Consider the following 16,545-nt stretch of genomic DNA (forward strand, 5'->3'; position numbering starts at 1 on the left):
TAATAACATTAGTCCTCTTCAAGTTTCTGGGGGGAAAAGCACCTAAAAGTTTTCTAAAAAACATCACTCAGCATTTTCAAGAACAAACACGAATGAGAAAGAAAATGTGTGTGCATGCGTGTGCGTGTGTGTACACTGACTAGTAGGAACTGTGGATTTCAGGTTTACCAGGTTTGTTGAGAGGTTGACAAAATCCGCATAGTCCTTGTTGATGAGCTCGACCATGGCCGTTTTCAGCAGTTTATAGTACAGCTCCAGGTCATCCCTCAGCTCCTCCAGCTGGACACGCTTCCGACAGTCGGACACAAAGTGATCGACGTCGAAATCTTCCTGAGAATAAAACAGAAAAAATGACTACAATGATATCACATTTTACATATAAAACTAAGGTGAAAGAAAGAATGAGAGAGATGCCATTTTACTCATTTGAAAACTGAGGCTATAGGCAAAGAGTGCTTTTTTTTTTTTTTTGTCTTTTTGTTGTTGTTGTTGTTGTTGTTGTTGCTATTTCTTGGGCCGCTCCCGCGGCATATGGAGGTTCCCAGGCCAGGGGTTGAATTGGAGCTGTAGCCACCGGCCTACGCCAGAGCCATAGCAACGCGGGATCCGAGCCGCGTCTGCAACCTACACCACAGCTCACGGCAACGCCGGATCGTTAACCCACTGAGCAAGGGCAGGGACCGAACCGGCAACCTCATGGTTCCTAGTCGGATTCGTTAACCACTGCACCACGACGGGAACTCCAAGAGTGCTTTTAAGTACACATGACACACAGGTGCCAAGACAGAGGCCCCTGACTATGAGCTCCTCTCAAGTGCAGGTCTTAAAAGAAGGGATGCTCCGAGTTCCTATCGTGGCTCAGTGGTTAACGAATCCGACTAGGAACCATGAGGTTTCAGGTTCGATCCCTGGCCTTGGTCAGTGGGTTAAGGATCCTGCGTTGCCATGAGCTGTGGTGTAGGTCACAGACACAGCTCGGATCTGGCGTTGCTGTGCCTGTGGTGTAGGCTGGCGGCCACAGCTCCAATTGGACCCCTGGCCTGGGAAGCTCCATATCCCGTGGGAGCAGCCCAAGAAACGCCCAAAAAAAAAAAAAAAAAGAAGGGATGCTTGGTGCAGTTCAGACCCTCTGTCCTCAGGGAGAAGCTGGCGGGGATGTGAATTTCCTCCTGCCTGTGGGTCAACAAGCTGGGGGTGGGGTTGATGGAGAGACTGTGTCTCACCCTCTCCAGCCCACTTTGATGTGGGTTTTTTCTTGCTTGCCAGATGGGGAGCAGTTGCTCAGCTAGTTTGGTTTTTTCCCCAGAGGAAACTGTTCCATACGTAGCTGTAGATTTGGTGTGTCGGTGGGAGGAGGTCCATCCAGGATCCTCCTACGTCGCCATCTTGAATCAGAACCCCAGACCTTTGCCTGTGTTCTCTTGTTCTCTCTCTCTCTCTCTCTCTCCCTCTCTCACACACAGAATCTTTTCTTTTCTTTTCTTTTCTTTTTTTTTTGGCTTTTTAGGGCCGCATCTGCGGCATATGGAGGTTTCCAGATTAGGGGTCTAATTGGAGCTACAGCTGCTGGCCTACACCAGAGCCACAGCAACTCGGGATCCGAGCTGTGTCTGCAACCTACACCGAAGCTCATGGCAATGCTGGATCCTTAACCCACTGAACGAGGCCAGGGGTTGAACCCGCAACCTCATGGTTCCTAGTCAGATTCATTTCTGCTGCGCCACGACAGGAACTCCCACACACACGGAATCTTAATCAATCTTTTCCAAGCTGCTTTTCCCCACATAAAAATATAACTTCAATATCTTCTGGTAACACATATAAATTTGTGCATAATCTTTCAAGGCCAGTTTCTAAGCACTAGTCTTTCCAAAGACTGCCACGCTCTGCTTCCCCTCTGTGACATTCAGATGCCCCAGTAGGCACACACGTGTGGAGCCAGCAGGTTACATCTACTGCACCTAGGACTTTGCTACTAACTGAGCTGTTTAGTCAAGAATCAGACCGATTCCCAAATCTGTTAAGCCCACTTGTACTTATGACTAAAATTACATAATTTTATTAAATATTAGGTAAACCAACAAATTATGAGTGTGAAAGGATAACTGTTTTCATGAAAGCTAAGGCAGATGCTTTGCAAGGACCTGATACTGAGAAACTGATTAGACATCTTTGCTGCATTATATCTGGGGGGAGGGGATGGTCATGAACCAGGGAGGGGAGCTGGAAGGGAGGGAATCTCTAAGGATTCTGTACCAGACTCTGCAGATGCCTTAGGGTTCTCATTCAACTTAAAGGACCATATAGAAATCTAAGCAGCAGAAGAGTTTGGTGCCACATCAATGAAGAATACATGTAAATGCGTCAGTTTTAAAACAAAAACATTAAGGACTATATGCACCATTCCTTTTCAAAACAGACTTTTTTTTTTTTTGGCCACACCCACAGCATATGGAAGTTTCCGGGCCAGGCACTGAATATGGGCCACAGGTGCGGCAATGCTGGATCCTTAACCCACTGTGCCAGGCCAGGTAGTAAACCGGCACCTCCACAGAGATCCTAAACCTAGAATGCCGGACCTTAAACCTGCTGTGCCACAGCAGGAACTCCTAAAACTGACTCTCTTAATGAATCCGCCAAACGCTTGCTCTCACAGTGTCAGATAAGATTTCTTACCAAACCATGACTTCACAGGAACCTAGTGAAAAACAATCTCTGCATCCTGACCTGGGGCCAGAATTAGCCTGGACAGTCTGCTCCTGGAGAAAACCTCAGACAACACCTCACATTCATCATCACACAGCACATCATAGAAGGAACGTCGGAGCAGGACTCAGCCTGATATCCTGGCCTCACTACTCATCAGAGCACTCTGCCTGCCTCAGGAACTCACTCTTTGAAGTTCTGAATTTCAGGTCTGAACCTCACACTGGCATTTCTAAAGCACACAACTCCACTCTAGTGAACAAATGCTACTAGGTAATATTGGTACTCAATTTGCCATTCATATACTTTTTCTTGGATGCACAAATGCTGCCGAGCACAAGACTAAACTACTTAGATCATCTGTGAACACTGCACTGGGCAGCTTTTGCTGTGACAGAAAACCTCCCCACAATCACAGTGGTACATCACAGTTGACACATTTACCAGAAATGGTTTCCCTTTATATTATAGATTTACTAAACAGCAACAAAGAAAGGACCTAAAACCCTTACACTTACAGTCAACTGACTTTATTTACAAAGATGCCAAGACCATTCAATGAGGAAAGAAAAGTCTGATGTTAAGAGAACAACTACAGTGAAGAGAATGCGTTTGGATGCCAACCGCATGCCATATAAACAAATGTAACTCAAATGGATCAAAAGACTTAGAAGAGCTAAGACTATAACACTCTTAGAAGAAAACAGGTGACAATCTGTGAGAGCTTGGATTAAGCGGTGGTTTCTTAGATAAGACACACACAAAAAAGCATCAAAATAATAGATAAACTGAACTTGATAAAAATAAAAACTTGTGATTGAATGGGAGAAAATATTTGCAAATCCTCTGACAAGGGTCTAACATTCAGAATATAAAAAAACTCATAACTCTACAATAAAAGGCAAATAACCCAATTAAAAAACAAGCAAAGGATCTGAACAGACATTTCTCCAAGGAAGATAGACAAGTGATCAATGGGCACCTGAGAAAGTAAAGACAAGTCGTGAGCATTTGGAGTGATATGGAGGCGAGAGACAGGACAGGGGCTAGAGGCTGGGGGGTCGAGTGGAAGAGACCAAAACAGGAGTGTGTTTGGAAGCCGGTGGAAAGGAGCAGAGAAGGAGAGGAATTGGGGGGGGGAGGGGTGGAGACAGCACAGGGAACTGGACTCCAAGCACATGCTGAAGGATTATGTCAGGAAGAAAAACCCCTCTTCAGCAAGGAGAGGAAAAGAAAATGGGTACAAACCCAAAAAAGGAGCTATTGGCAGCCAGATGTACGACTTCCCACTCCATAGCACTATTTTTCTCTACCAAGCAGGAGACGGTGTCATATGCTGGGATGGGGGGAGCTATGATCTCCACAGAACTCCTAGGCAGATGCATCTAAGTTCTTCTTCTTATTATCAGCTGCCTTCTCTCCTACCGCCAACATCGTACATCCTATTAGCTGGCTGTCAACTGCCCCCCCCCCCCAAGATGCTTGTTCTTTTTTTTTAAGTTGACAAGGCTAACAGTATGATGTCACGGCCACCTCTGCCCCAAGTGATTCTCCTTCCGCCATTCCTATCTTTTAATCACCTACATCTTTCACAAACCTGTCCCCTCCTTTGTGTTTCTCATTAGATCTCATTAGGACCACAAAAATCACTTTTTCTTTTTTCTTTTTTGGCCACCCTGCAGCAAGTGGAGTTCTTGAGCCAGGGATCAGATCTGAGCCACAGTTGCGACCTACACCACAGCTACGGCAAAGCTGGATACTTAACCCACTGTGCTGGGCCGGGGATCAAACCTGCAACCTGGTGCTGCAGAGACACTGCCGATCCCTTTACATCACAGTGGGAACTCCTGAAATCACTTTTAAGTAGCCTCCTGCCACTAGTCAGCTCCAATGCAAGATAAGACCATGTGATTTCCTGCTTTAAACTTGACTGTACCTCCACAATGAACAGGGTAGCAAGCACAAACCCCGCAGTATACGACAACTTGCAGCCCCACCCATTTGCCTCTCCACCTTCCGGTCTCACCCTGGCCATCCTTCCACCCTCTGGACCAAGGGCGGTTTCTCGGCATACCTGGTCTTCCTATCATCATGCTCAAGAGTCAAAACCGTACCTTACCCATCGTGGTACCATCATGTCTAGACTGCTGCCTGACACCAAGCAAGTGGCCGATGAAGGCCTGCTTGTAAAATGAGCAATCGCTTCCACTGCCCTAACAGGTCCTCATCATGTCTGGCAGATTAAAGACACAGTTTCCAATCAAATGACTGGATTTCAAGTAATCTCAACTCTCCTAATGCAAATCTGATATTCCCTAACTTTCCCATAGGCACAAAACTTGCCCAGTTATAAAACATGTTGAATGAAACACAGATGTAGGAATATAACCTGAGAGCAAGCTCTCCACCCATCATCTCTGCCAGGAAACTAAAACTCATTAAATAAAATGTCTCTTTGAAGGAAGCACAAATTGCAAATCACCTCTCTCTCCAGGTCCCACCTAGAAAATCAACACCACTTAACACAGAACAGCTGTTGTGTGTGTGCTCTTCAACTACGTGTGAAGTCACATGTATCAGCACTATAGACTGCAGAGCAGTCAGCCATGAAAGGCCATGAAAGAGGCCAGGAGCCATGAAAGAATATGGAACGGCTGCCATTCCAGCCATCTCCCCAGTTTCCTACTTTAGAACTTACATCTTGAGGTATCTACCTTCCGATGCTGCTTTGACTAAAGGCATTCTGTCAGCTCAGAGCAATAAACACGGTGCGCCTAGTGAGTCAGAAGGAATGCTGGTGCTGAGCCTGAAGGAAGCCTTGAAGAAGGCCAAAGGTTGACAAGCTCTCTGTTTTCTGAGATTCCAGAAATCAGAAGTCAGAACAAGGCCCCTGATCTCTGCCTGTGCCTTTTCTTCTTCCAAGGCGCTGCTCCTCAGCATGTCGTTCCCCAGCATGTTCCCTTTTTCTACCCTGGCTTCAGGACAGTGCTCAGCCAGGGGGCGGAACAAAGGTTCCTGGAACACACAGTTCACTCTGTACTCCCTTTCAAGCTACACCCTTCATTAGAGGGATTTAGCAGAAACTTCACTGTATAAGAACAAAAGTGTTATTCCTGGGTCCAGACAGACCTGCATACTAAAAATGATACGGCCACACTGGAGAGGATCCAGATGTAATTACTTTAAAACCAGAAATGAGATCTGAAGGCAAGTATCGAAAAGAGATAGGCTAACTAACCTAGAAAAAGTGAAATCAGATCATAACTTGAAGTCATCAAGAAAAAACAGTAAGAGATTTAAACTCACTTGCCTAAAAGTTTAGGTGTCTACTGAGCCAAAACTTTTAACATTTTAACACTGAAATCAACCACCAAGTGGTATCAAAAATCCCCATCCTGAGTTTGGGATTAGCAGATGCAAACTATTACATTTAGAATGGATAAGCAATGAGGTCCTGCTGTTATAGCACAGGGAACGATAACCACTCACTTGTGATGGAAGATGATGGAAGACAATATGAGAAAAAGAATGGACATATATGTATGACTTGGTCACTTTGCAATTGATAGAACACTGTAAATCAAGTATAACTTCAAAAATTTTTTAAAATCCCCATCCTCAGAAATTCAAAATAAATATATATTTTTTGTAATGTTTAAGAACTGACCCAGAGAGATACACCAAACAGGTATACAAAGTCCTTCCTGGCTCTGACTGAAATCCTGGTCATTTTCAAGGCGGTGCTTTCTGACCCTTTATTATCTGCAAAATGTTTTCCGTTTATATTTCTATTCTATCTATGTAAGTTTATATCCTACAATTACCTGCAGAAATGCAATTTCAAGTAGGGCAACTTCAGGAAAAGGGAATGGTTTGCTTCGTTGTAATGCAACAAAATCAGTAAGAATATTCTAATCTTATAAACATCCCACTTAGAAGCTTTAGGTCAATGTTATGAAAAGCATTTCCGTCAAGTGTCTTTTTTCCCCACCTGATCTCTGGGTGGGGACGTGGATTCTCAGACTTGGTCAGTACTTGCGGTACATACTTCTAAGAGCAAGGATCTGGCCAACAAGCTTGTCTGGCCAAGGACCTGGCAACCAGACCGCTCTGCATGGCAACGGGGTCGGGTAATAACAGGGTCTTTCACACTGAGCTCAAAACCACTTGCCCAGAACTTCCAGGCCTTTCCACACACTACGCGCGACTTCGCAGACGCGCTTTCTCCAGTCTGCACCTGCCACACCTGAGGCCGAGAGACTCACTGCAAGCGCAGCGAGGTCCCGCCGAGGGCCGGTCCCGCGCGGGCGCGGCCCTAGACAGGGCAGGAGCAGGCGGGGAGGGGAGCGAGGCCGGGCGCGCACCTTCATGAACTCGTCCTTGTCGAAGCAGAGTGTGTCCGGCCCCTTGGGCAGGTTCATCCTACTCTTCTCCATCCCGCCGGTCGCCGCCTCTCAGCGCTGACACCCCAGCAAGGAGAAGCAGCCGGCTGCGTGCACGGACTCGACGGCCGCAGCCACGACCCGTTTCCACGGCACAGAGGGCACCTCTTCCGCCAACATGGCAGCGCCCGCCCCGCAGCCAATCAGCGAAGTGCACCGGAGGGCCGGCCTCCGTCCGCCGCCCCTAAGAGGGGCTCTGGGACAGCCGCCGCGGTCGCGCTGCGCATCGTGCTGCCCTCCTACGGGAGGAGGGCGTCTCTGCAGCTCACGCTGGCTCCGGCCACTTTAGGGCTCCCAGGGAGGCGGGATTGAGTGTGGAGAGAGCAGCAGTGTGGGTGGGGGGGCTCCCTCCCAGCCACTCTTTCTGCTAGGAAAAATCTGTCTGCAATGTTCTTCCTGCGTCTTCTCCCTACCTTGCTTCGCGGAGAGAGCATGCCCAGCTGCATGTCAGCCTCTGGGTTCTCAGGCCGGTGGTTCAGGCTTGGGCTCAGTGCCAGGTGGGCAGTCTAAGCGCAATTTGGGGTCTTCAAGGCTCTTAAAGGAGCGCCTCATCACCTGCCTAGTCACTAAACAAATACATCTGCACACATGGTTATTTTTCATCTAAACCAGGAGTGGGCAGATGTCAGAATCTGTGGCCAGTGTTGGTGCGATCAAACCGGGAACTGAGGTTTCGCACTTGCCATCAGCCTCTACATGGATTAAATTGTGAGCCACTGCAGCTGCCCACCCGCAGCACCCATGGGTGGAGTTCAGGGTGGAGACCAGGAGTGAAGTACTCTGTGCTCTTAGGAAACTGGAAGAACTGGTCTTAAGATAGTCAGATATTTTTAGGAGAAGATATTATGCACCCAATTCTTGCATCTCCTATCTAGAAAAACACTAAAATCCTTCATAGTGATGTTTGCTCCTCTTGACTAGTAGTAACCTTAAGGACACCAGCAGCAAACTTCTGTAAAATGTGTGCGTGGCTGCATGCACCTCCCCCTCACCTTTATCAGATACCCCGATACTATTTTCCCTGCCTCTTTGGAGCAGTATTTCGGAGCTCTCTGAAATGGATGTCACGGTCATCTGCAAATGAAGCCACCTCCAAGCATGGACCACAGAGGGAGTCCTGAGGGAACCCAGGCTATGAGAACCTAGGCTACTTGCCCTGATAGCTGAGGTGCATATCCAAGGAATGATTTCAGCGAGCCCAGACCTCTTTTGTTCCAACTACTTGTCCTTTATTGCAAAAAAAACTCTTGTATATCCCGACTCCTCCCTCATCTCCTCAGAGCAGTTTCTCAGGGCCACCTGAGATGCTGTCTCCTGGGCTTCATTTTGCCCCAAATAAAACTTAACTCTCAGGAGTTCCTGTTGTGGCTCAGCGGCAATGACCCTGACTAGTATCCATGAGGACAAAGCTTCAATCCCTGGCCCCTCTCAGTGGGTTAAAGATCCAGTGTTGCTGTGGCTGTGGCCAAGGCCAGCAGCTATAGCTGTGATTCGATCCCTAGCCTGGGAACTTCCATATGCTGCACCTGCAGCCCTAAAAAGAAAAAAATAAACTTAACTCTCAACTTTCAGGTTGTGCATTTGTTTAAGTCAACAAACCCCACCCCAACATCTCAGACTTTCTTCCTCCACCTGCCCCCATACATCCCAATTTTATTTTGACATTCTCTTTCTTCTTTTCTTCCTCACTCTTTCTCCCATTGGCCCTCCCTCTAACTGTGAAAACCATGGTCAATGATGATGATTCATTTCAGTTTTTTTCTTCTTAAGACTCAAACCACAAACTTCACCCGAGTCGCTTTATACGCTGGGTATAAAGCCTGGGTATAAGCCTGCCTCTTCAGGCTGTGTTCTCTCTGGAGATAACCTTCACCCCTGCCAGTCCTTGAAAGGGTGGGACAGAGGGAGGCATCACCGTACGATGAAACTCTTGTATTCAAATTACTCCAAACAAGGAGTTCCCATTGTGGCTCAGTGGTTAACGAACCCAACTCGGATCCATAAAGATGCAGGTTCAATCCCTGGCCTCGCTCCGTGGGTCAAGGATCCGGCATTGCCATGACCTGTGGTGTAGGTCACAGATGGCTCAGATCCTGTGTTGCTGTGGCTGTGGTATAGGCTGGCAGCTACAGCTCTGATTCAACCCCTAGCCTGGGAACCTCCATATGCTGCACCTGAGGCCCTAAAAAACAAAACAAAACAAAACAAAAAACAAAATTACTACAACTAAGACACTGGTCACATTTGTTACATGTGGGTATAGTAGAATCCCAAATGATATATTCCTTTGCCTTGGGCCTATAAGCCTTGTCTAAGGGAATGTTCCTTACTAAAGTCTAGAGAAGTTGGTGGATAGGGTGAGAGCTGGAATCTAGCCAGAAAAATCAAGACAAGTTGCCAAGAGAAGCAGTTAGGAAAAGTACATTCTGTGATTTTTTTTTTTTAAGTATGGAGAATGAAAGCCTCAGTATTGGTTTTGGGTTTGTTTACTCTTATGATGAAAAATTTCAAACACATACAAAAGTCTGGAGAGCAGAAATTACTCCACCCCTTCCACGAACCCATCACCTTGCTTCAACGCTTCAACTATCATCTGTTTCATCTTTGCTCTCTTACCACTGCACCACTACCCGCTTTTTAAATCTGGAATATACTTTAAGACAAATTCCAAACACCACACCATTTCCTGCTCCCCATAGACTTTGGTTTACAGGTCACAGAAAAAGAGAAAAAAAAAAGACAATTCCTTACACACCTGCAAAAGTATCATCACACCTATAAAATGACCAGTTCTAGTAACCAATCTGTATTGGCTCTGAGAGGTGACATTTATCCCAAGGCCACATGGTGACAGTGACAAGGGCAAATCCAGGCAGGGCAGGGAAGACTGTAAAGCCCACACTCTTTTTTTTTTTTTTTGGTCTTTTTGTCTTTTAGGGCTGTACTGTTGGCATATGGAGGTTCCCAGGCTAGGGGTTGAATTGGAGCTGTAGCCACAGGCCTATGCCATGTGGCCTATGCCCACAGCAACTTGGGGTCCGAGCCCCAACTGAGACACAGCTCACACCAGATCCTTAACCCACTGAGCGAGGCCAGGGAGTGAACCCTTTTCCTCATGGATGCTAGTTGGGTTCGTTAACAGCTGAGCCGCAATGGGAACTCTGCAAAGCCCACACTTCTAACCAAGCAAGGCATCAGGAGATGGGGCGAGGGTGGTGGGCAGATCAGATAAAGGTGCTTGGGAAACCTTCCCTTCTCTAGAAGTCAAGATGAACTAGAACTTGAACTCTTTCCTTCCTTCAATGTAATTCCCTTCTGAAATTGTCCTCAGGCATTTAGTAAACGGATGTACCTAAATCTGAACAGCCGGCTGTGCTAACCTTGGGATGCTGAAGGGATTAGGTTTCAAAGGAAAATGAGAGCCTCTGCTGCCTGCTCTCCTCCCAGGAGTTTGCAAGGAGCAGCCGAGACCCCCACGGAGCGGGCTGCCACGTGAAGCCGCCTTCCCTGTGGAGCCACAGGCTGTGGCAGTTGTGTCTCCCCCACCAAAGCTGGTGCAGCAGGAGAGACCCCAGATGCTAGTGGAGCCCCCTGGAGAGGACAAAGGGAATACAGTGGGAGCCTAAGCCTGCCCTGCAGACAAGGTCACCACTCAGAATGTCACCCGTCAGAGCTGATATTCAGTTAGTACACATCCCTTCACTGTGCAAATGTGGCTCACAGTCTCTGTCCACAGCCCACTTGGTGTCCCCTGCTGCCCTAGCTCTTTCCCGAGATCCCTACCATGGCCTGGGAGCCGGCCATGAGAGGGTTAATACCTGGCTGGGCAGGGGTCTTCTGGCCAGCTTCCCCCTGGCTAATTGTCTCTGCTACTGAAGATTTGTCCATTGTTAAATATTTGCCTATCATCTTTAGGAAACAGGAACTGAAAGATTAATTCGAAAAGTGTACATAAATTTCCTTGTCAGTGCAAAACATGGTAAGCAGTCAGGATTTCCTAATTTTCCCCCTCATTTTCTGATCTGTGCTTTTAGAGTGAGACTTCAATTTGACACTGTTTTTCTAGCTTCAAGTCTCTCTGGATTTCACTCTTCTGACTTTCTTTTCACTCTAAATCTTGTACCTGCTCCTCCATTTCTTTGACTTTGAATTTCTGGAAGGTTCTTAGTTCTGTATTTTCAGTGGCATCCTGTCAGTTCCCCATTTTCCCTTCCTACTCTTCCCTATTTATAGTTTTCACATTTTTGGCCGGCTTGCCACAGAATGCTCAGTGTTGCAAAAAGAGAGGCTGTGCTGAGGAAATTCACGTGAGCATTTTCCCCAGGAATCATCCTTGTATTCCCCAGCTGATCTCTCTTGAACTGTTGTACTAAAGCAGCCAACTCTTCTGACAGCAGCCAGAGTCGTCCTGGCTCACAGCTGCTGGAAAAGAGGGTTTCCATGTTTAAGTGGCTCATACCACTTGAACGCGAGCCGCCGAGTGTCTAGTCTGACGCTCCTTCATTCCAAGAGGAAGGCAGCCGTGCTGTGAAGCCAGCATCCTGGTCAAGGCCTCCACCCACCTTGGAAAGCTCGCTGGGAGCCTGCAGGGCCATTCCAACTCCTTCTGTATTTTATTTACACCCTGCTTCATTCCAGAGTGGATCTGAGGTGGTTTGGTTTGACTCAAAATGTCCCATGCCAACTAGAAGACAAAGCGATCCTTGGGTGTCCCCAAATCTCCCCATCTCCCAAACCAGTGAGTTCACATATTCCCATATGGTGGATGGTTCATTCTTCCATGGACATTTTATAATAAATAGACTCAACTAAAAAATGGTAAGGATAAATTTTCTTCTTTCGTATTTTTTTTTTGGCATTATAGGGACTTTGAAATGAACATGAGAGAATACAGTGTCTTCCAAAGGAAAACAGCTTTGCATAAAGCCCCCTTCTGAATGATCCGATCCCATTGAGGGGTGTGTGCCTTTCCTGTCTTTGAGCCGTTGACAACCCTATAAACGGTAGATAATTGATATCGGTACAAATGATTCTTGTCTATAGACATACAAATGAATTTTGTCCACTGGAAGTATAGTTGACCCCCTCTTTCCTTTGGAAAAAGCCAGTTTTGCATCTCTTTGCATCCATAACCAGCAAATTCATTTCGGCATCACTGTCTACCTGTCTGCTCTTTGGAGTTTCCCTTGAAGTGGTGGCTGATTTCTTTGTGAATTAACCAATAAAATACAGTCTTCACAAGTGTTCTTTTTCTATTTGTATGAAAGGCATAATTTTACATTTTTAAGAAATTATTGGAGTTCCTGTTGTGGTGCAGTAGAGACGGATCCAACTAGGAACCATGAGGTTGCGGGTTCAATCCCTGACCTCGCTCAGTGGGTTAAGGATCTGGCGTTGCCGTGAGTTGTGGTGTAGGTCAGAGATGTGGCTCAGATCCTGCGTTGCTGTGGCTGTGGTGTAGGCCAGCAGCTGTAGCTCCAATTCGACCCCTAGCCTGGGAACCTCCATATGCCGTACCTGAGGCCCTAAAAAACAAAAAAAGAAAAAGAAAGAAATTATCCCCTGGCAACATTTCCAATAATAGGATTCTAGTAAATGTAAAGTACAGAGAATTCCAATCAGGGTGCTTTTGAGATTAACCTCTGCGTGACCCACACTATGCTGGGGCAGGGAAGGAGTGAGGCTGCAGACCTGGCATCTGGTCCTGGGGAGCTGGCGCCTGCGTGGTCACTGTCACGTGACAAATGATGTGACTTTCCCATTGGCCGTTCTCAGGGCTTGGTTATCCTTTCTCTTGTGCGCTGCCCTCTCCTGTGCTGATCTCCGTTCTGTGCTTGGTTGCAGTTCCCATCCACAGGCCAGGTCCTCTCCCACCGCATCTCCACCATCCACTTCTCTCCTCGCCCATGTCACCCACCGCCTACTTAACACTATTGCACGTTGGTGTCCCACCAGCGCCTCAAACTCAGCATGTTCAAACTTCAATTCATCATCTCTTCTGAAAGACCTGCTTTTCCTCCTTCCTTTTGTTTCCTGATAAATGGCTCCACCAAGGCCAGCTGCATATGCCAGGGAGACAGGAACCATCGCATGCTGAGCCAGCCGGCTATACCACGACCTTAGATGCTTAGCACTGACCTTAAACTCCCTTCTCGCTCCTGCGTCTGCCTTCCCTCTAATGGGAGTAACCGTTTCCAACTTCAAGACTTGCCTCCACACCTGCCCCCTTCTGAACATCTGCTCACTCCCCACTTGAGCCTAGAAGCATGCCTTGAGAAAATAAAAGCAAATCATGCAGGAATTCCCTTATCGTCCCTCCACCAAATAAAATCTACACGTGCATCTGTGTCCATTTTATTTTTTTAACATGTATTCGATAAACGTTTATTTAGTACCCACTGTGTACCCGTCACTGCCCTGAATATTGGTAATTCAGTAGTGAACCATACAGAAAAGTTTCTGTCATTACGGGATTTACACTGTAATCAGAGAAATGTACAATAAACAAAGAAAAAGAGAGCATTCACTAAAGATGAGGCAGGGAGATGGAAAAGAGCCATGAGGGAATACCATGGGGAGCATGTGTCCCAGCTGTCACCTGGGTCCCTCCTTGTGCTTAGGATTCATTTCTTCCAGCCCTTTCAAGGCCTCCACTCCTAGAGATTTCTCCCTTCCTTCCTTCCTTCTGGGCTGCAACCACGGCACATGGAGATTCCCAGGCTAGGGGTCGAATTGGAGCTGCAGCTGCCGGTCTACACCACAGCCATAGCAACACCAGATCTGAGCCACGTCTGCGACCTACACCACAGTTCATGGCAACACTGGATCCTTAACCCACTGAGCAAGAGCAGGGATCGAACCTGTGCCCTCATGGATGCTAGTTAGGTCTGTACCTGATTTACCACTGAGCCACAACGGGAACTCCCCAGAGCCTTCTTTCTTTTGTTTTTGTTTTTGTTTTTGTCTTTTTGCCTTTTCTAGGGCCACTCCCATGGCATATGGAGGTTCCCAGGCTGGGGATCTAATCGGAGCTGTAGCTGCCAGCCTATGCCACAGCCATAGCAATGCGGGATCAGAGCCTCGTCTTCGACCCACACCACAGCTCACGGCAACACCGGATCCTTAACCCACTGAGCAAGGCCAGGGGTCGAACCTGCAACCTCATGGTTCCTAGTTGGATTCGTTAACCATTGCGTCACGACGGGAACTCCCAGAGGCTTCTTTCTAATGGGCCATTCCCATCAGCATACAAACAAACTTCCATCTCTAAAAAGAAATCTTCCTTTGACCCCACATCTTCCTATTTTTAAATTTCTGAGGCACTGCGTACTCCTTTCCATGGTGGCCACAGCATTTTACATTCCCTCCATTAATGCATAAGGGTTTCAATTTCTCCACATTCTCATCAACAATTGCTATTTTCCATTTTGTTTTGTTTTTATAACAGCTGTCCCAGTGGGTATGAGGTGGTGTCTCATCGTGGTTTTGATGTTAAGGATCTTTTCTTGTGCTTATTGGCTGTTTTCATCTCTTTTGAAAAATGTCTGTCTTGCCAATTTTTTTTCTTGGCCGCTCCTGTGGCATATGGAAGTTCCCAGGCCAGGGATTGAACCCAAGCCACTGCAGGGACAATGCTGAATCCTTAACCTGCTGTACCACCAGGGAACTCCTTAGAACTTCAGCTCTACTTTTCCCCTGAGGGGGTGCACCGTTCCTGGAGGTACTTCAGTACCAGGTCAAGGCGTGAAGTGGATGGAACAAGCTCCTATTCTAACTCCCTGTTCCAAAAATCCATTTAATATATTGTCCTCGTGTAGAGGACATATCAGATATTAAACTGATAAGAACAGATACTCTACCTGATATTAGCCAAAAGGCCAGGACATTTCTTGCTAATTTTTTTTTTTTTGGTCTATTTGCCATTTCTAGGGCCGCTCCCGCGGCATATGGAGGTTCCCAGGCTAGGGGTCTAATCAGAGCCGTAGCCACCAGTCTACGCCAGGGCCACGTAGCCACCAGTCTACGCCAGGGCCACAGCAACATGGGATCCGAGCCACGTCTGCGACCTACACCACAGCTCACGGCAACGCCAATTCCCTAACCCACTGAGCAAGGGCAGGGACCGAATCCGCAACCTCATGGTTCCTAGTCATATTCGTTAACCACTGAGCCACGACGGGAACTCCTCTTGCTAATTTTTAAATGGGATTTTTTCTTTTCCTTGTTGCTATATATATAGATAGATATATACGTATCTATCTATATATATATTCTAGATATTAATCCCTTATAAGACACATGACTTGCAGATATTTGACAGATTTTTTTTATAGGAAATAAACCAAACTCTTTGAAATTAATACCTTCCAACTAAACTCCTATTCTCAGATCTCTTCCTTTGAAAGCTTTGTGTACTTTAGAAAGAAAGATCAGGTACCATAGGACTGGATTTTCCTGTCTCCATTCACCTTGTCTCCTAGGACATTTTTCCTAGATTTTCCTCCTTCTTTTTCCCTAAAAGGATTCATGCTGGAGCAAAACTCTCTGTTCCTTTATCTTCCTGACATACCAGACTGGAACTGCAGACAGTGACAGTAAGAAAAATCACACCACACTGTAAGAGCTACAGTTTACTGAGCACATACATTTATCCAGGTGCCAGGTCAACACCCAACCCTAGGAGTTCCCGTCGTGGCGCAGTGGTTAACGAATCCGACTAGGAACCATGAGGTTGCGGGTTCGGTCCCTGCCCTTCCTCAGTGGGTTAACGATCCGGCGTTGCCGTGAGCTGTGGTGTAGGTTGCAGACACAGCTCGGATCCCGCGTTGCTGTGGCTCTGGCGTAGGCCTGAGGCTACAGCTCCGATTTGACCCCTAGCCCGGGAACCTCCACATGCCGCAGGAGCAGCCCTAGAAATGGCAAAAAGACAAAAAAAAAAAAAAAAAGACCCAACCCTAGGAGGCATAGGTGTTGTTACCCTCAGTTTATAGCTTTGAAAAGTGAGGGTCACAAGTTCCCATTGTGGCTCAGCAGAAATTAATCCAACTAGTACCCATGAGGATGCGAGTTTGATCCCCAGCCTCGCTCAGTGGGTTAAGGATCTGGTGTTGCTGTGAGCTGTGGTGTAGGTTGCAGACAAGGCTTGGATCTGGCATTGCTGTGGCTGTGGTGTAGGCTGGCAGCTGCAGCTCCGATTCAACTCCTAGACTGGGAACTTACATATGCCATGGGTGCTGCCCTAAAAAGCAAAAAAAAAAAGAAGCTCAGAAATGATAAGCCTTTGCCTAAGTACCAGGTTGTAAGTGGAGAAGCCAGAATTATACCTGATCCCAAAGCCTGTGCTCTCAAGGACTGGGCAGGACTCTCACCACGAGCCTTGGCTGCCCCCTACCCCCCA

General features: G+C 47.0%; 1 protein-coding gene and 1 non-coding gene across 5 annotated transcripts in view; both read right to left on the reverse strand.

The window, feature by feature from the left end:
• Positions 1 to 7,279, reverse strand: part of COG2 (component of oligomeric golgi complex 2) — a 42,208-nt gene extending 34,929 nt beyond the window's left edge. For 3 of the 4 annotated variants that reach the window (XM_047759855.1, XM_047759854.1, XM_047759853.1), the window contains exons 1-2: positions 7,071 to 7,278; positions 169 to 330 (exon numbers count right to left, since the gene is read on the reverse strand). In XM_047759855.1, coding sequence (XP_047615811.1) covers positions 169 to 330; positions 7,071 to 7,142 — 234 coding nt within the window. In that variant the 5' untranslated portion in view covers positions 7,143 to 7,278. Of the gene's footprint in view, positions 1 to 168; positions 331 to 7,070 lie in introns of all 4 variants that reach the window. The other variant, XM_047759852.1, reaches the window with a different exon arrangement.
• Positions 7,280 to 14,846: 7,567 nt separating this feature from the next.
• Positions 14,847 to 15,034, reverse strand: LOC125117151 (U2 spliceosomal RNA). The gene has a single exon (XR_007132512.1). It is a non-coding gene; the product is annotated as a U2 spliceosomal RNA (small nuclear RNA).
• Between the last annotated feature and the right edge of the window lie 1,511 nt (positions 15,035 to 16,545).

This window comes from Phacochoerus africanus, chromosome 15 (assembly GCF_016906955.1).
Source record: "Phacochoerus africanus isolate WHEZ1 chromosome 15, ROS_Pafr_v1, whole genome shotgun sequence".
NCBI lineage: Eukaryota > Metazoa > Chordata > Mammalia > Artiodactyla > Suidae > Phacochoerus > Phacochoerus africanus.